This window comes from Oncorhynchus clarkii, chromosome 25, assembly GCF_045791955.1.
Source record: "Oncorhynchus clarkii lewisi isolate Uvic-CL-2024 chromosome 25, UVic_Ocla_1.0, whole genome shotgun sequence".
Classification (NCBI taxonomy): Eukaryota; Metazoa; Chordata; class Actinopteri; order Salmoniformes; family Salmonidae; genus Oncorhynchus; species Oncorhynchus clarkii.
In genome coordinates, this window is record NC_092171.1 from 42,320,159 (window position 1) to 42,340,218 (window position 20,060).

Here is a 20,060-nt window from a genome sequence, read left to right on the forward strand (position 1 = left end):
AGGGCCAGTTGCCCATTCCTGATCTAAACCAAAGTGTGTGTACATATATATTTTGTTTGACCTTTATTTAACTAGGCAAGTCAGCTAAGAATAAATTCTTATTTAGAATGATGGCCTACCGGGGAACAGTGGGTTAAATGCCTTGTTCAGGGGAAGAGCAACAGATTTTTACCTTGTCAGCTCGAGGATTCGATCCAGCAACTGTCCCAACGCACTAACCACTAGGCTACCTGCTGCCCCATGTCATGTCAACATTATTCTACCAGTTGGGGTCTCTACGTACCTTTTTAAAACCATGTCTATATTTATTTTCCAGACAGAATTCAACATAATCACAATTTCCGTTTTTTGTCAACGAACAAACACGTTTGAAAATGCTTTTAACATAGTTGTTACCTCATAGCCCATATCGCCTTGCATTATGGGTTGGTAGAAAACACTTATTTTTGTTGTTGCTCAACCAATGACTCAACTTACCTCAAGGCAAACATTTAGCCCACACTTTCATGCTATGTTTAGAACCTCATGTTGAAGCGTTTACATTCGTAGGTTGCATAACTTACCCTGTCCCGCCAATCAAATTGACCCAGCTTTTTGTTGTTGTTGCTTTTTGTTCTATTGCTCTTGTCTACATGCTACGTGTCGCTTGTCCTGTGTTGTTCTGTCTGCATGCTACGTGTCGCTTGTCCTGTGTTGTTCTGTCTGCATGCTACGTGTCGCTTGTCCTGTGTTGTTCTGTCTGCATGCTACGTGTCGCTTGTCCTATGTTGTTCTGTCTACATGCTACGTGTCGCTTGTCCTGTGTTGTTCTGTCTGCATGCTACGTGTCGCTTGTCCTATGTTGTTCTGTCTACATGCTACGTGTCGCTTGTCCTGTGTTGTTCTGTCTGCATGCTACGTGTCGCTTGTCCTGTGTTGTTCTGTCTACATGCTACGTGTCGCTTGTCCTGTGTTGTTCTGTCTGCATGCTACGTGTCGCTTGTCCTATGTTGTTCTGTCTACATGCTATGTGTTGATTGTCCTATGTTGTTCTGTCTACATGCTACGTGTCGCTTATTCTATGTTGTTCTGTCTGCATGCTACGTGTTGATTGTCCTATGTTGTTCTGTCTACATGCTACGTGTCGCTTGTCCTGTGTTGTTCTGTCTGCATGCTACGTGTCGCTTGTCCTATGTTGTTCTGTCTACATGCTACGTGTCGCTTGTCCTGTTTTGTTCTGTCTACATGCTACGTGTTGATTGTCCTATGTTGTTCTGTCTACATGCTACGTGTCGCTTGTCCTGTGTTGTTCTGTCTGCATGCTACGTGTTGATTGTCCTATGTTGTTCTGTCTACATGCTACGTGTCGCTTGTCCTGTGTTGTTCTGTCTGCATGCTACGTGTCGCTTGTCCTGTGTTGTTCTGTCTGCATGCTACGTGTTGATTGTCCTATGTTGCTACGTCTTGCTTGTTCTATGTTGCTCTGTCTGTATGCAATGTCTTGCTTGTTCTATGTTGCTCTGTCTGTATGCTACGTCTTGTTTGTCCTATGTTGCTCTGTCTGTATGCTACGTCTTGCTTGTTCTATGTTTCTCTGCGTGTGCTCACTGCTCAACGATGGTCTATATTGTAATTGTTTTTAATAACCTGCCCAGGGACTGCGGTTGAAAATTAGCCGGCCGGCTAAAACCGGCACTTTTACTGAAACGTTGATTAATGTGCCCTGTCCCTGTAAAAATAAAATAAACTCAAACTCAAAATAAAGTTGTCCCAAGAGAGCACTTTTGTTTTGAAAACTGTAATGTTTTACATGAATTCTGATTATTTACAGGGATACACAACATCCTGAAATATATGTAGATGTCCTTGTTAGAAAAAATGTATATTTACAAAAGAATATATGAGGGACTGGCAATGATCATGTAAATGACAATTACATTGATGGAAGCTACAATCTGCAATATTAAAGCTGATCCCCCCCCCCCCCCCCCAACTTACCCCACTGTCCCCTACAGTCAGTCAGAAAGTGGGTCACAGCAGCTGTGTTATATAGGTACTGAATGTGGAGGTGGTGCTGCAGTAGGATGGGGACTCTCACTGTGTGTGTGTGTGTGTGTGTGTGTGTGTGTGTGTGTGTGTGTGTGTGTGTGTGTGTGTGTGTGTGTGTGTGTGTGTGTGTGTGTGTGTGTGTGTGTGTGTGTGTGTGTGTGTGTGTGTGTGTAATAACGTGTTGTTTTGTGTGTGTGTGTGTGTGTGTGTGTGTGTGTAATCTAAGGCAGTGACTTGGACCCAGCAACGCCACATATAGACACTCCTCAGCAGAACCAGTCTTCCATAGGAATGAATGGAATTCTACAGTATTGTCAGTTTTCTGACCTTAGTTCCTTTCTTTTGTCTTTTGTTTCAGTATTGGTCAGGGCGTGAGTTGGGTGGGTTGTCTATGTTCGTTTTTCTATGATTTTCTATTTCTGTGTTTGGCCCGGTATGGTTCTCAATCAGAGGCAGCTGTAAATCGTTGTCCCTGATTGAGAACCATATTTAGGTAGCCTGTTTTCCTTTGTGTTTTGTGGGTGGTTATTTTCAGTCTTTGTGTGTCTGCACCAGACAGAACTGTTCCGGTTGTTTCTTTGTTATTCAGTGTTCAGTTTACTTTATTAAAAAAGATGAACACGTTGTTACGACTTCTATAAACGGTGCTGGGGTAGACGTCGGTAGACCACTCCTCTCCCATCGCTCCATCCTCTCCATCATCTGGTCCATCGCTGAACCGATCCGATGGAGGACAGCTGTATGATGTTGTACACGCTCTTCCATAGTTGGGAGAGGGGTGGTCGCTGCTCCTGCTGACTCCATAGGTGGTGCGGGCTTCTGTTACGACTTCTATAAATGGTGCGGTGGAGGAGTCAAACGCAGAGAGCAGGTAATATCGTACAACAGCGGAGACATGGACATGCCAACACTAGGGCGCATGAAACCACCCGTCCAAAATACACAGGACTAAAACTGTCCGGAAAATAATGAGATAACACTTATACACCAACACCAAAATAACAGAGAACAAGCCCGCACAAATACCCAGCGGGCCTAGTGCCCTTAAATAGCCTACAAACAAACACTAACTCAAAACAGGTGTACCTGTTAAACCCAATAAACAGAAACAAACGGAAAGGGAATCGATGGCAGCTAATAGGCCGGCGACGACGACCGCCGAGCGCCGCCCGAACAGGAAGAGGCACAAATCTTCGGCGAGATTCGTAACACGCTGCGCATTGGTCCTCACCTTCTTCCACCGACGACGTCCGTTACAAAGATTTCATTTCAAAATCACACGTTAAGTATTGTTGTGTTTTTAGTAGGGACAGTAATATTAAATTCTAATATATATATATATAATATACTGTAAAAAGTATACATTAAAGGGTTAGTAGCATAAATGCGACCTATGGATTTGCATTAGTATACTCATCAAAAGACACAATGCAAAGTTACACTTCACTTTTCTACACTGAGCAAAAATATAAACGCAACATGCAACAATTTTAAATATTTTCCTGAGTTACAGTTCATATGAGGAAATCAGTCAATTTAAATAAATTCATTAGACCCCTAATCTATGGATTTCACATGACTGGGAATACAGATATGCATCTTGTTGGTCACAGACACCTTAGAAAAAAGGGAGGCGTGGATCAGAAAACCAGTCAGTATCTGGTGTGACCACCATTTGCCTCATGCAGCGCGACACATCTCCTTCGCATAGAGTTGATCAGGCTGTTGATTGTGGCCTGTTGGAATGTTGTCCCACTCCTCTTCATTGGCTGTGTGAAGTAGCTGGATATTGGCAGGAACTGGAACACTCAGTCATACACGTCAATCCAGAGCATCCCAAACATGCTCAATGGGTGACATGTCTGGTGAGTATGCAGGCCATGGAAGAACTGGGACATTTTCAGCTTTCAGGAATTGTGTACAGATCCTTGCGACATGCATTATCATGCTGAAACGTGATGTGATGGTGGTGGATGAATGGCACGACAATGGGCCTCAGGATCACGGTATCTCTGTGCATTCAAATTGCCATCGAAAAAATGCAATAGTGTTTGTCTGTAGCTTATGCCTGCCCATGCCATAACCCCACCTCCACCACGGGGCACTCTGTTCACAACGTTGACATCAGCAAACCGCTCGCCAACACGACGCCATGATTCATCCAGCGTGCCAGTGGCCATCAGAGCTCTGAAGTCGGTTATGACGCCAAACTCAGGTCAAGATCCTGGTGAAGACGATGAGCACACAGATGAGCTTTCCTGAGATGGTTTCAGACAGTTTGTGCAGCAGTATTTCACTTGTGCAACCACAGTTGCACCACAGTTTCATCAGCTTTCCGTGTGGCTGGTCTCTGACGATCCCGCAGGTGAAGAAGCCGGATGTGGTGGTCCTGTGTAATGATCATGCTGTTTAATCAGCTTCTTGATAGGCCACACCTGTCAGGGTGGATGGATTCTCTTGGCAAAGGAGAAATGCTCACTAAACAGGGATGTGAACAAATTTGGCGCAAACAGATTAATACATTTTTTTTTGCGTTTCTGGGATCTTTAATTTCAGCTCATGAAACACTTGTTACGTTTTATATTTTTTGTACAGTGTAGTTGCCATGACAACTCACCTCCCTTCAAACGACTGATTCAAATATTTTTATTTTTATATTATATTTATATTTATTTTATTCATCAAATGTTTGTTTTTTTGTGTGTTATAAAATAGTCAGGTTAAAATCAAATCAAAACAAATTGTATTTGTCGCCCGATTACAACAGGTGTAGTAGACCTTACAGTGAAATGCTGAATACAACAGGTGTAGTAGACCTTACAGTGAAATGCTGAATACAACAGGTGTAGTAGACCTTACAGTGAAATGCTGAATACAACAGGTGTAGTAGACCTTACAGTGAAATGCTGAATACAACAGGTGTAGTAGACCTTACAGTGAAATGCTGAATACAACAGGTGTAGTAGACCTCACAGTGAAATGCTGAATACAACAGGTGTAGTAGACCTCACAGTGAAATGCTGAATACAACAGGTGTAGTAGACCTCACAGTGAAATGCTGAATACAACAGGTGTAGTAGACCTTACAGTGAAATGCTGAATACAACAGGTGTAGTAGACCTCACAGTGAAATGCTGAATACAACAGGTGTAGTAGACCTCACAGTGAAATGCTGAATACAACAGGTGTAGTAGACCTCACAGTGAAGTGCTGAATACAACAGGTGTAGTAGACCTTACAGTGAAATGCTGAATACAACAGGTGTAGTAGACCTTACAGTGAAATGCTGAATACAACAGGTGTAGTAGACCTCACAGTGAAATGCTGAATACAACAGGTGTAGTAGACCTCACAGTGAAATGCTGAATACAACAGGTGTAGTAGACCTTACAGTGAAATGCTGAGTACAACAGGTGTAGTAGACCTCACAGTGAAATGCTGAATACAACAGGTGTAGTAGACCTCACAGTGAAGTGCTGAATACAACAGGTGTAGTAGACCTCACAGTGAAATGCTGAATACAACAGGTGTAGTAGACCTCACAGTGAAATGCTGAATACAACAGGTGTAGTAGACCTCACAGTGAAATGCTGAATACAACAGGTGTAGTAGACCTTACAGTGAAATGCTGAATACAACAGGTGTAGTAGACCTCACAGTGAAATGCTGAATACAACAGGTGTAGTAGACCTCACAGTGAAATGCTGAATACAACAGGTGTAGTAGACCTCACAGTGAAATGCTGAATACAACAGGTGTAGTAGACCTCACAGTGAAATGCTGAATACAACAGGTGTAGTAGACCTTACAGTGAAATGCTGAATACAACAGGTGTAGTAGACCTTACAGTGAAATGCTGAATACAACAGGTGTAGTAGACCTCACAGTGAAATGCTGAATACAACAGGTGTAGTAGACCTCACAGTGAAATGCTGAATACAACAGGTGTAGTAGACCTCACAGTGAAATGCTGAATACAACAGGTGTAGTAGACCTTACAGTGAAATGCTGAATACAACAGGTGTAGTAGACCTCACAGTGAAATGCTGAATACAACAGGTGTAGTAGACCTCACAGTGAAATGCTGAATACAACAGGTGTAGTAGACCTCACAGTGAAATGCTGAATACAACAGGTGTAGTAGACCTTACAGTGAAATGCTGAATACAACAGGTGTAGTAGACCTTACAGTGAAATGCTGAATACAACAGGTGTAGTAGACCTCACAGTGAAATGCTGAATACAACAGGTGTAGTAGACCTCACAGTGAAATGCTGAATACAACAGGTGTAGTAGACCTTACAGTGAAATGCTGAGTACAACAGGTGTAGTAGACCTCACAGTGAAATGCTGAATACAACAGGTGTAGTAGACCTCACAGTGAAGTGCTGAATACAACAGGTGTAGTAGACCTCACAGTGAAATGCTGAATACAACAGGTGTAGTAGACCTCACAGTGAAATGCTGAATACAACAGGTGTAGTAGACCTCACAGTGAAATGCTGAATACAACAGGTGTAGTAGACCTTACAGTGAAATGCTGAATACAACAGGTGTAGTAGACCTCACAGTGAAATGCTGAATACAACAGGTGTAGTAGACCTCACAGTGAAATGCTGAATACAACAGGTGTAGTAGACCTCACAGTGAAATGCTGAATACAACAGGTGTAGTAGACCTCACAGTGAAATGCTGAATACAACAGGTGTAGTAGACCTTACAGTGAAATGCTGAATACAACAGGTGTAGTAGACCTTACAGTGAAATGCTGAATACAACAGGTGTAGTAGACCTCACAGTGAAATGCTGAATACAACAGGTGTAGTAGACCTCACAGTGAAATGCTGAATACAACAGGTGTAGTAGACCTCACAGTGAAATGCTGAATACAACAGGTGTAGTAGACCTTACAGTGAAATGCTGAATACAACAGGTGTAGTAGACCACACAGTGAAATGCTGAATACAACAGGTGTAGTAGACCTCACAGTGAAATGCTGAATACAACAGGTGTAGTAGACCTCACAGTGAAATGCTGAATACAACAGGTGTAGTAGACCTCACAGTGAAATGCTGAATACAACAGGTGTAGTAGACCTTACAGTGAAATGCTGAATACAACAGGTGTAGTAGACCTTACAGTGAAATGCTGAATACAACAGGTGTAGTAGACCTCACAGTGAAATGCTGAATACAACAGGTGTAGTAGACCTTACAGTGAAATGCTGAATACAACAGGTGTAGTAGACCTCACAGTGAAATGCTGAATACAACAGGTGTAGTAGACCTCACAGTGAAATGCTGAATACAACAGGTGTAGTAGACCTTACAGTGAAATGCTGAATACAACAGGTGTAGTAGACCACACAGTGAAATGCTGAATACAACAGGTGTAGTAGACCTCACAGTGAAATGCTGAATACAACAGGTGTAGTAGACCTCACAGTGAAATGCTGAATACAACAGGTGTAGTAGACCTCACAGTGAAATGCTGAATACAACAGGTGTAGTAGACCTCACAGTGAAATGCTGAATACAACAGGTGTAGTAGACCTTACAGTGAAATGCTGAATACAACAGGTGTAGTAGACCTTACAGTGAAATGCTGAATACAACAGGTGTAGTAGACCTCACAGTGAAATGCTGAATACAACAGGTGTAGTAGACCTCACAGTGAAATGCTGAATACAACAGGTGTAGTAGACCTCACAGTGAAATGCTGAATACAACAGGTGTAGTAGACCTTACAGTGAAATGATGAATACAACAGGTGTAGTAGACCTCACAGTGAAATGCTGAATACAACAGGTGTAGTAGACCTCACAGTGAAATGCTGAATACAACAGGTGTAGTAGACCTCACAGTGAAATGCTGAATACAACAGGTGTAGTAGACCTTACAGTGAAATGCTGAATACAACAGGTGTAGTAGACCTTACAGTGAAATGTTGAATACAACAGGTGTAGTAGACCTTACAGTGAAATGCTGAATACAACAGGTGTAGTAGACCTCACAGTGAAATGCTGAATACAACAGGTGTAGTAGACCTCACAGTGAAATGCTGAATACAACAGGTGTAGTAGACCTTACAGTGAAATGCTGAATACAACAGGTGTAGTAGACCTTACAGTGAAATGCTGAATACAACAGGTGTAGGTAGACCTTACAGTGAAATGCTGAATACAACAGGTGTAGTAGACCTCACAGTGAAATGCTGAATACAACAGGTGTAGTAGACCTTACAGTGAAATGCTGAATACAACAGGTGTAGTAGACCTTACAGTGAAATGCTGAATACAACAGGTGTAGTAGACCTCACAGTGAAATGCTGAATACAACAGGTGTAGTAGACCTCACAGTGAAATGCTGAATACAACAGGTGTAGTAGACCTCACAGTGAAATGCTGAATACAACAGGTGTAGTAGACCTCACAGTGAAATGCTGAATACAACAGGTGTAGTAGACCTCACAGTGAAATGCTGAATACAACAGGTGTAGTAGACCTCACAGTGAAATGCTGAATACAACAGGTGTAGTAGACCTTACAGTGAAATGCTGAATACAACAGGTGTAGTAGACCTCACAGTGAAATGCTGAATACAACAGGTGTAGTAGACCTCACAGTGAAATGCTGAATACAACAGGTGTAGTAGACCTTACAGTGAAATGCTGAATACAACAGGTGTAGTAGACCTCACAGTGAAATGCTGAATACAACAGGTGTAGTAGACCTCACAGTGAAATGCTGAATACAACAGGTGTAGTAGACCTTACAGTGAAATGCTGAATACAACAGGTGTAGTAGACCTTACAGTGAAATGCTGAATACAACAGGTGTAGTAGACCTCACAGTGAAATGCTGAATACAACAGGTGTAGTAGACCTGACAGTGAAATGCTGAATACAACAGGTGTAGTAGACCTCACAGTGAAATGCTGAATACAACAGGTGTAGTAGACCTTACAGTGATATACTTACTTACAAGCCCTTAACCAACAATGCAATTTTAAGAAAATACCCCCCAGAAAAGTAAGAAATAAGAATAACAAATGATTAAAGAACAGCAGTAAATAACAATAGCGAGGCTATATACAGGGTGTTACGGTACAGAGTCAATGTGGAGGCTATATACAGGGTATTACAGTACTGAGTCAATGTGGAGGCTATATACAGGGTATTACAGTACAGAGTCAATGTGGAGGCTATATACAGGGTATTACAGTACTGAGTCAATGTGGAGGCTATATACAGGGTATTACAGTACAGAGTCAATGTGGAGGCTATATACAGGGTATTACAGTACTGAGTCAATGTGGAGGCTATATACAGGGTATTACAGTACAGAGTCAATGTGGAGGCTATATACAGGGTATTACAGTACTGAGTCAATGTGGAGGCTATATACAGGGTATTACGGTACTGAGTCAATGTGGAGGCTATATACAGGGTATTACGGTACAGAGTCAATGTGGAGGCTATATACAGGGTATTACAGTACTGAGTCAATGTGGAGGCTATATACATGGTATTACAGTACTGAGTCAATGTGGAGGCTATATACAGGGTATTACGGTACAGAGTCAATGTGGAGCCTATATACAGGGTATTACAGTACAGAGTCAATGTGGAGGCTATATACAGGGTATTACGGTACAGAGTCAATGTGGAGCCTATATACAGGGTATTACGGTACAGAGTCAATGTGGAGGCTATATACAGGGGGTACCAGTACAGAGTCAATGTGGAGGCTATATACATGGTGTTACAGTACAGAGTCAATGTGGAGGCTATATACAGGGTATTACAGTACTGAGTCAATGTGGAGCCTATATACAGGGTATTACGGTACAGAGTCAATGTGGAGCCTATATACAGGGGGTATCGTTACAGAGTCAATTTGTCGAGGTAATTGAGGTAATATGTACATGTAGGTAGAGTTATTAAAGTGACTATGCATAGATAATAACAGAGAGTAGCTGCAGCGTAAGAGAGGGGTCTGGGTAGCCACGATCAGTGGGTTGTAAACCGCTGGGGGTCGTTACGATCAGTGGGTAGTAAACCGCTGGGGGTCGTTACGATCAGTGGGTAGTAAACCACTGGGGGTCGTTACGATCAGTGGGTAGTAAACCGCTGGGGGTCGTTACGATCAGTGGGTAGTAAACCGCTGGGGGTCGTTACGATCAGTGGGTAGTAAACCGCTGGGGGTCGTTACGATCAGTGGGTAGTAAACCACTGGGGGTCGTTACGATCAGTGGGTAGTAAACCACTGGGGGTCGTTACGATCAGTGGGTAGTAAACCACTGGGGGTCGTTACGATCAGTGGGTAGTAAACCACTGGGGGTCGTTACGATCAGTGGGTTGTAAACCACTGGGGGTCGTTACGATCAGTGGGTAGTAAACCACTGGGGGTCGTTACGATCAGTGGGTAGTAAACCACTGGGGGTCGTTACGATCAGTGGGTTGTAAACCACTGGGGGTCGTTAGCTGCTGCCATATTGCAACCAGGTCTCACAGTCTCACATCAGAATTAGACGTCCGTCCATGTTTCTTTAAATGTAACTGTTAAGTTTAGTCATCAACTCTGAATAGTTAAGTTTAGTCATCAACTCTGAATAGTTAAGTTTAGTCATCAACTCTGAATAGTTAAGTTTAGTCATCAACTCTGAATAGTTAAGTTTAGTCATCAACTCTGAATAGTTAAGTTTAGTCATCAACTCTGAATAGTTAAGTTTAGTCATCAACTCTGAATAGTTAAGGTTAGTCATCAACTCTGAATAGTCAAGGTTAGTCATCAACTCTGAATAGTTAAGTTTAGTCATCAACTCTGAATAGTTAAGGTTAGTCATCAACTCTGAATAGTTAAGTTTAGTCATCAACTCTGAATAGTTAAGTTTAGTCATCAACTCTGAATAGTTAAGTTTAGTCATCAACTCTGAATAGTTAAGTTTAGTCATCAACTCTGAATAGTTAAGTTTAGTCATCAACTCTGAATAGTTAAGTTTAGTCATCAACTCTGAATAGTTAAGTTTAGTCATCAACTCTGAATAGTTAAGTTTAGTCATCAACTCTGAATAGTTAAGTTTAGTCATCAACTCTGAATAGTTAAGTTTAGTCATCAACTCTGAATAGTTAAGTTTAGTCATCAACTCTGAATAGTTAAGGTTAGTCATCAACTCTGAATAGTTAAGGTTAGTCATCAACTCTGAATAGTTAAGTTTAGTCATCAACTCTGAATAGTTAAGTTTAGTCATCAACTCTGAATAGTTAAGTTTAGTCATCAACTCTGAATAGTTAAGTTTAGTCATCAACTCTGAATAGTTAAGTTTAGTCATCAACTCTGAATAGTTAAGTTTAGTCATCAACTCTGAATAGTTAAGTTTAGTCATCAACTCTGAATAGTTAAGTTTAGTCATCAACTCTGAATAGTTAAGTTTAGTCATCAACTCTGAATAGTTAAGTTTAGTCATCAACTCTGAATAGTTAAGTTTAGTCATCAACTCTGAATAGTTAAGTTTAGTCATCAACTCTGAATAGTTAAGTTTAGTCATCAACTCTGAATAGTTAAGTTTAGTCATCAACTCTGAATAGTTAAGTTTAGTCATCAACTCTGAATAGTTAAGTTTAGTCATCAACTCTGAATAGTTAAGTTTAGTCATCAACTCTGAATAGTTAAGTTTAGTCATCAACTCTGAATAGTTAAGTTTAGTCATCAACTCTGAATAGTTAAGGTTAGTCATCAACTCTGAATAGTTAAGTTTAGTCATCAACTCTGAATAGTTAAGTTTAGTCATCAACTCTGAATAGTTAAGTTTAGTCATCAACTCTGAATAGTTAAGTTTAGTCATCAACTCTGAATAGTTAAGTTTAGTCATCAACTCTGAATAGTTAAGTTTAGTCATCAACTCTGAATAGTTAAGTTTAGTCATCAACTCTGAATAGTTAAGTTTAGTCATCAACTCTGAATAGTTAAGTTTAGTCATCAACTCTGAATAGTTAAGTTTAGTCATCAACTCTGAATAGTTAAGTTTAGTCATCAACTCTGAATAGTTAAGTTTAGTCATCAACTCTGAATAGTTAAGTTTAGTCATCAACTCTGAATAGTTAAGTTTAGTCATCAACTCTGAATAGTTAAGGTTAGTCATCAACTCTGAATAGTTAAGTTTAGTCATCAACTCTGAATAGTTAAGTTTAGTCATCAACTCTGAATAGTTAAGTTTAGTCATCAACTCTGAATAGTTAAGTTTAGTCATCAACTCTGAATAGTTAAGTTTAGTCATCAACTCTGAATAGTTAAGTTTAGTCATCAACTCTGAATAGTTAAGTTTAGTCATCAACTCTGAATAGTTAAGGTTAGTCATCAACTCTGAATAGTTAAGTTTAGTCATCAACTCTGAATAGTTAAGTTTAGTCATCAACTCTGAATAGTTAAGTTTAGTCATCAACTCTGAATAGTTAAGTTTAGTCATCAACTCTGAATAGTTAAGTTTAGTCATCAACTCTGAATAGTTAAGTTTAGTCATCAACTCTGAATAGTTAAGGTTAGTCATCAACTCTGAATAGTTAAGTTTAGTCATCAACTCTGAATAGTTAAGGTTAGTCATCAACTCTGAATAGTTAAGGTTAGTCATCAACTCTGAATAGTTAAGGTTAGTCATCAACTCTGAATAGTTAAGTTTAGTCATCAACTCTGAATAGTTAAGTTTAGTCATCAACTCTGAATAGTTAAGTTTAGTCATCAACTCTGTATAGTTAAGTTTAGTCATCAACTCTGAATAGTTAAGTTTAGTCATCAACTCTGAATAGTTAAGGTTAGTCATCAACTCTGAATAGTTAAGTTTAGTCATCAACTCTGAATAGTTAAGTTTAGTCATCAACTCTGAATAGTTAAGTTTAGTCATCAACTCTGAATAGTTAAGTTTAGTCATCAACTCTGAATAGTTAAGTTTAGTCATCAACTCTGAATAGTTAAGTTTAGTCATCAACTCTGAATAGTTAAGTTTAGTCATCAACTCTGAATAGTTAAGTTTAGTCATCAACTCTGAATAGTTAAGGTTAGTCATCAACTCTGAATAGTTAAGGTTAGTCATTCAACTCTGAATAGTTAAGTTTAGTCAGGTTAGTCAACTCTGAATAGTTAAGTTTAGTCATCAACTCTGAATAGTTAAGTTTAGTCATCAACTCTGAATAGTTAAGTTTAGTCATCAACTCTGAATAGTTAAGTTTAGTCATCAACTCTGAATAGTTAAGTTTAGTCATCAACTCTGAATAGTTAAGTTTAGTCATCAACTCTGAATAGTTAAGTTTAGTCATCAACTCTGAATAGTTAAGTTTAGTCATCAACTCTGAATAGTTAAGTTTAGTCATCAACTCTGAATAGTTAAGGTTAGTCATCAACTCTGAATAGTTAAGTTTAGTCATCAACTCTGAATAGTTAAGTTTAGTCATCAACTCTGAATAGTTAAGTTTAGTCATCAACTCTGAATAGTTAAGTTTAGTCATCAACTCTGAATAGTTAAGGTTAGTCATCAACTCTGAATAGTTAAGTTTAGTCATCAACTCTGAATAGTTAAGTTTAGTCATCAACTCTGAATAGTTAAGTTTAGTCATCAACTCTGAATAGTTAAGTTTAGTCATCAACTCTGAATAGTTAAGTTTAGTCATCAACTCTGAATAGTTAAGTTTAGTCATCAACTCTGAATAGTTAAGTTTAGTCATCAACTCTGAATAGTTAAGTTTAGTCATCAACTCTGAATAGTTAAGTTTAGTCATCAACTCTGAATAGTTAAGTTTAGTCATCAACTCTGAATAGTTAAGTTTAGTCATCAACTCTGAATAGTTAAGTTTAGTCATCAACTCTGAATAGTTAAGTTTAGTAATCAACTCTGAATAGTTAAGGTTAGTCATTCACTCTGAATAGTTAAGGTAAGGGTTAAGATTTGGGATAAGCTAATAACAAAAACGTAAAATAACATCGTTGGATTCGAACTTCCAACCAGAAGCAGAACTTCCACCATTCTCGTCCACAACGCCCAAAGCAAAACTGAAACCTACTTAAACATTTTTTAAATAATAATAATTTAGCAGACGCTCTTATCCAGAGCGTTTTACAGTAGTAAAACGTGTGTGTGTGTGTGTGTGTGTGTGTGTGTGTGTGTGTGTGTGTGTGTGTGTGTGTGTGTGTGTGAGAGAGAGAGAATCTCACTCCTGAGGACATTGAGACTTCATTACAGGGTAGTTCTGTTCGTAGCGGAGCAGTAGGCTGCTATTTACTGATCTCTCGCTCTCGGTGTGTGTGTGTGTGTGTGTGTGACTCTAGGTATACTTAAGGCTACAGTCTGGCATTCGTAAAACAACAAATGCCACCCCGCCACTTATTTTTGTATACAGCTGAGGGTTAAGGAAATGCATCTCCTCCTTTGTGTCCAATGGTTGCCTAGCACCACGATGACACCATGTGTCAGACTACAGTGTGATAGATGTGGTTGTCATGGCAGCCATGGGAGCCAACATGGATAGCCAATGACAGAGCTGTCCTAGAGGGGCCTAGCGACCGTCGTCATGGACCTCTAACCTTTTCACCAAGCTGGTTGTATTCCTCATGTCATTTCCTGTTCCTGTCTCACCCTGTCACTAATTAACCTTCTCTTCTTTCTCCCCTTCTCTTTTCTCTCTGCCTCTCCCCTTATTTTTCTCTCTATCCTTTTCTCCCTTTCTGATGACTTCTCTCCTCCTCTCCTCTCTCCTCTCTTCTCTTCTCTTCTCTTCTCCTCTCTTGTCTCTTTTCTCCTCTCCTCTACTCTCTTCTTCTCTTCTCGTCTCTCCTCTTCTCCTCTACTCTCTTCTCCTCTCCTCTTCTCTCCTTCTCCTCTACTCTCTTCTCCTCCTCTCTCCTCTTCTCTCTTCTCCTCTCCTTCTCTTTTCTCTCTGCCTCTCCCCTTATTTTTCTCTCTATCCTTTTCTCCCTTTCTGATGACTTCTCTCCTCCTCTCCTCTCTCCTCTCCTCTCTTCTCTTCTCTTCTCTTCTCTTGTCTCTTTTCTCCTCTCCTCTACTCTCTTCTTCTCTTCTCGTCTCTCCTCTTCTCCTCTACTCTCTTCTCCTCTCCTCTTCTCTCCTCTCCTTCTCCTCTACTCTCTTCTCTTCTCCTCCTCTCTCCTCTTCTCTCCTCTCCTTCTCTTCTCCTCTCCTCTCCTCTCTTCTCTTCTCTCCTACTTTCTCCTCTACTCTCCTCTTCTCTTTTTCCTCTCTCTCTCTCTATCTCTCTCTATTCTCACAGCAAAACATTTCATGTGAAAGTGATAGACGATGAGGAGTATGAGAAAAACAAGAACTTCTTCCTGGAGCTGGCCGAGCCTCGCATGGTAGACATGAGCCTGCAGAAAGGTGTGGTACTGATTCCCCTCCTCCTTCTCTTCCTCCCCTCCTTCTCTTCCTCCCCTCCTCTCATCCCCTAGGACTCCCCTCAACTTTCTTCCTCCTTTCCCTGGATATAATAGCACTGTTTCTATACTTCTCTCTCTCTGTCTCTCTGTCTCTCTGTCTCTCTCTCTCTCTCTCTCTCTCTCTGTCTCTCTCTCTCTCTCTCTCTCTCTCTTGCATCCTCCATTTCACCTTGGTTGAATCTCAGCACACTCTCTCTTTTGCATCCCTGTCAGGCCTTCACCCTTGTCTACCGACTACCAACTACTGTCTACTGACTACTGTCTACTGACATTAGTCTACTGTCTACTGACATTAGTCTACTGTCTACTGACATTAGTCTACTGTCTACTGACTACAGGACACCTGTACTTCTCAAAACAGACACTACACTGAAACACTTCTCTACCTAGACACTACACTAACACTTCTCTATCTGGACACTACACTAACACTTCTCTATCTGGACACTACAATAAAACACTTCTCTATCTGGACACTACACTAAAACACTTCTCAAAACAGACACTACACTAAAACACTTCTCAAAACAGACACTACACTGAAACACTTCTCTACCTAGACACTACAATAAAACACTTCTCTACCTGGACACTACACTAAAACACTTCTCTATCTGGACACTACAATAAAACACTTCTCTATCTGGACACTACAATAAAACACTTCTCTACCTGGACACTACACTAAAACACTTCTCTATCTGGACACTACACTAAAACACTTCTCTATCTGGACACTACAATAAAACACTTCTCTATCTGGACACTACACTAAAACACTTCTCTATCTGGACACTACACTAAAACACTTCTCTATCTGGACACTACAATAAAACACTTCTCTATCTGGACACTACAATAAAACACTTCTCTATCTGGACACTACACTAAAACACTTCTCTACCTGGACACTACACTAAAACACTTCTCTATCTGGACACTACACTAAAACACTTCTCTATCTGGACACTACAATAAAACACTTCTCTATCTGGACACTACACTAAAACACTTCTCTATCTGGACACTACACTAAAACACTTCTCTATCTGGACACTACACTAAAACACTTCTCTATCTGGACACTACACTAAAACACTTCTCTACCTGGACACTACACTAAAACACTTCTCTACCTGGACACTACACTAAAACACTTCTCTATCTGGACACTACACTAAAACACTTCTCTATCTGGACACTACAATAAAACACTTCTCTACCTGGACACTACACTAAAACACTTCTCTATCTGGACACTACACTAAAACACTTCTCTACCTAGACACTACACTAAAACACTTCTCTATCTGGACACTACAATAAAACACTTCTCTATCTGGACACTACACTAAAACACTTCTCTATCTGGACACTACACTAACACTTCTCTACCTGGACACTACACTAACACTTCTCTATCTGGACACTACACTAAAACACTTCTCTATCTGGACACTACACTAAAACACTTCTCTATCTGGACACTACACTAAAACACTTCTCTATCTGGACACTACACTAAAACACTTCTCTATCTGGACACTACACTAAAACACTTCTCTATCTGGACACTACACTAAAACACTTCTCTATCTGGACACTACAATAAAACACTTCTCTATCTGGACACTACAATAAAACACTTCTCTATCTGGACACTACACTAACACTTCTCTACCTGGACACTACACTAAAACACTTCTCTATCTGGACACTACACTAAAACACTTCTCTACCTGGACACTACAATAAAACACTTCTCTATCTGGACACTACACTAAAACACTTCTCTATCTGGACACTACAATAAAACACTTCTCTATCTGGACACTACAATAAAACACTTCTCTATCTGGACACTACACTAAAACACTTCTCTACCTGGACACTACACTAAAACACTTCTCTACCTGGACACTACACTAAAACACTTCTCTACCTGGACACTACACTAAAACACTTCTCTATCTGCTAGGTTCCTCATGTTAACATTGTAACAGTCTGTCTCTAGACCACTGCTATGTTGCTCATGTTAACATTGTAACAGTCTGTCTCTAGACCACTGCTATGTTGCTCATGTTAACATTGTAACAGTCTGTCTCTAGACCACTGCTATGTTCCTCATGTTAACATTGTAACAGTCTGTCTCTAGACCACTGCTATGTTACACATGTTAACATTGTAACAGTCTGTCTCTAGACCACTGCTATGTTAACATTGTAACAGTCTGTCTCTAGACCACTGCTATGTTCCTCATGTTAACATTGTAACAGTCTGTCTCTAGACCACTGCTATGTTGCTCATGTTAACATTGTAACAGTCTGTCTCTAGACCACTGCTATGTTAACATTGTAACAGTCTGTCTCTAGACCACTGCTATGTTCCTCATGTTAACATTGTAACAGTCTGTCTCTAGACCACTGCTATGTTAACATTGTAACAGTCTGTCTCTAGACCACTGCTATGTTCCTCATGTTAACATTGTAACAGTCTGTCTCGGGCCGGAGGCCGCAATGCCCGTCTCTGGGCATTTCATTCTCACGTAGAGAAGAGGAGGGAGAGGAAGTCCAAGCTAGTTCTCATCAAAAGTTTGGTGTTGTTTAGTTCAGCTGGTTGTTGGTTAATGTCTGCTGAAAGACCCGACAGGCGTTTTCTGAAGATGTACTGCGTACTATTATCTAATGCCCTGTTACATCACCAAGCAGGAGACCAGGGGGCTGCATGGGAGGGAGAGAGGTGCTAGCAACCTGGAGGAGGGGAGTGGAGGGTGCCGCATCTATACACACAGACATGTCAGCACACACACACACGCACACACACACACACACACAGATACATTATTGAGAAACCTGAGTTTGTGCCAGATTTATGTGGTGTTTATTTGATGTAGGAGTGTAGCATTCTGTAGGAGTATAGTGTTCTGTAGGAGTATAGTGTTCTGTAGGAGTATAGTGTTCTGTAGGAGTGTAGTGTTCTGTAGGAGTGTAGTGTTCTGTAGGAGTATAGTGTTCTGTAGGAGTATAGTGTTCTGTAGGAGTATAGTGTTCTGTAGGAGTATAGTGTTCTGTAGGAGTGTAGTGTTCTGTAGGAGTATAGTGTTCTGTAGGAGTATAGTGTTCTGTAGGAGTGTAGTGTTCTGTAGGAGTGTAGTGTTCTGTAGGAGTGTAGTGTTCTGTAGGAGTGTAGTGTTCTGTAGGAGTGTAGTGTTCTGTAGGAGTGTAGTGTTCTGTAGGAGTGTAGTGTTCTGTAGGAGTGTAGTGTTCTGTAGGAGTGTAGTACTCTGTTGGAGTGTAGTACTCTGTAGGAGTGTAGTATTCTGTAGGAGTGTAGTATTCTGTAGGAGTGTAGTGTTCTGTAGGAGTGTAGTGTTCTGTAGGAGTGTAGTGTTCTGTAGGAGTGTAGTGTTCTGTAGGAGTGTAGTGTTCTGTAGGAGTGTAGTGTTCTGTAGGAGTGTAGTACTCTGTTGGAGTGTAGTACTCTGTAGGAGTGTAGTACTCTGTAGGAGTGTAGTATTCTGTAGGAGTGTAGTACTCTGTAGGAGTGTATTATTTTGTAGTTGTGGATGTGATGAATATTCTATCAGGCTGATTCAGGGCCTGGATAAACACATACACACACACACACAAACAAACACAGAAAATAATGTTTTCAGATGCCTGAATCTTGTTGTTTCAGTGCTTCCCAAATAATATAGCCTAACTGCTGATTAACAATTTACCTCACAGACCGCTTGGTTTGGCATTTCTCTCTCTCTCTCTCTGTGTGTGTGTGTGTGTGTGTGTGTGTGTGTGTGTGTGTGTGTGTGTGTGTGTGTGTGTGTGTGTGTGTGTGTGTGTGTGTGTGTGTGTGTGTGTGTGTGTGTGTGTGTGTGTGTGTGTGTGCATCTGGAGTGGTTTCCATCCTGCTCCAGCAGCACCCTCCCTTCCTTCCTTTCATTACAGTGATGTGGTCAATACCGTCAGCACCTCTGGAGTGGTGGCTAGGGAGAGAGGGAGGGGGGGGGGAGATGGGGGAGGGAGGCAGAGGGGAGGAGGCAGAGTTGGTGGACAGAGTGAGATGGAGGGAGGGAGGGAGCAGAGTTGGTGGACAGAGGGAGATGGAGGGAGGGAGGGAGGGAGGCAGAGGGGAGGAGGTAGAGGTGGTGGACAGAGGGGGAGGGAGGGAGGGTAGAGGTGGTGGACAGAGGGAGATGGAGGGAGGGAGGCAGAGGGGAGGAGGTAGAGGTGGTGGACAGAGGGAGATGGAGGGAGGGAGGCAGAGGGGAGGAGGTAGAGGTGGTGGATGGAGGGAGGGAGGCAGAAGGGAGGAAGTAGAGGTGGTGGACGGAGGGAGGGAGGGAGGGAGAGAGAGAGAGAGAGGGAGGGAGGGAGAGAGGGAGGAGGTAGAGGTGGTGGACAGAGGGAGGGAGGGAGGGAGGCAGAGGGGAGGAGGCAGAGTTGGTACTGACTGGAACCTTCAAGTGACACTACAAAACTGGCCCAAGAACTAATAACTAAGAACTAAGAACTAAGAACTAAGCATACTGATATGTCAGTCAGGTCACACCAGATCGACTTCAGTATTCAACGTTTGTCCAGATTCCCAGGTT

At 41.2% G+C, this 20,060-nt stretch overlaps 1 protein-coding gene across 3 annotated transcripts in view; it reads left to right on the plus strand.

Annotated features, from left to right (window-relative positions):
• The window catches only part of LOC139383538 (sodium/calcium exchanger 3-like), a 158,516-nt gene that overhangs the window by 79,569 nt on the left and 58,887 nt on the right, over positions 1-20,060 (plus strand). For all 3 annotated transcript variants that reach the window (XM_071128110.1, XM_071128111.1, XM_071128112.1), the window contains exon 3: positions 15,304-15,410. In XM_071128110.1, coding sequence (XP_070984211.1) covers positions 15,304-15,410 — 107 coding nt within the window. The remainder of the gene's footprint in view (positions 1-15,303; positions 15,411-20,060) is intronic.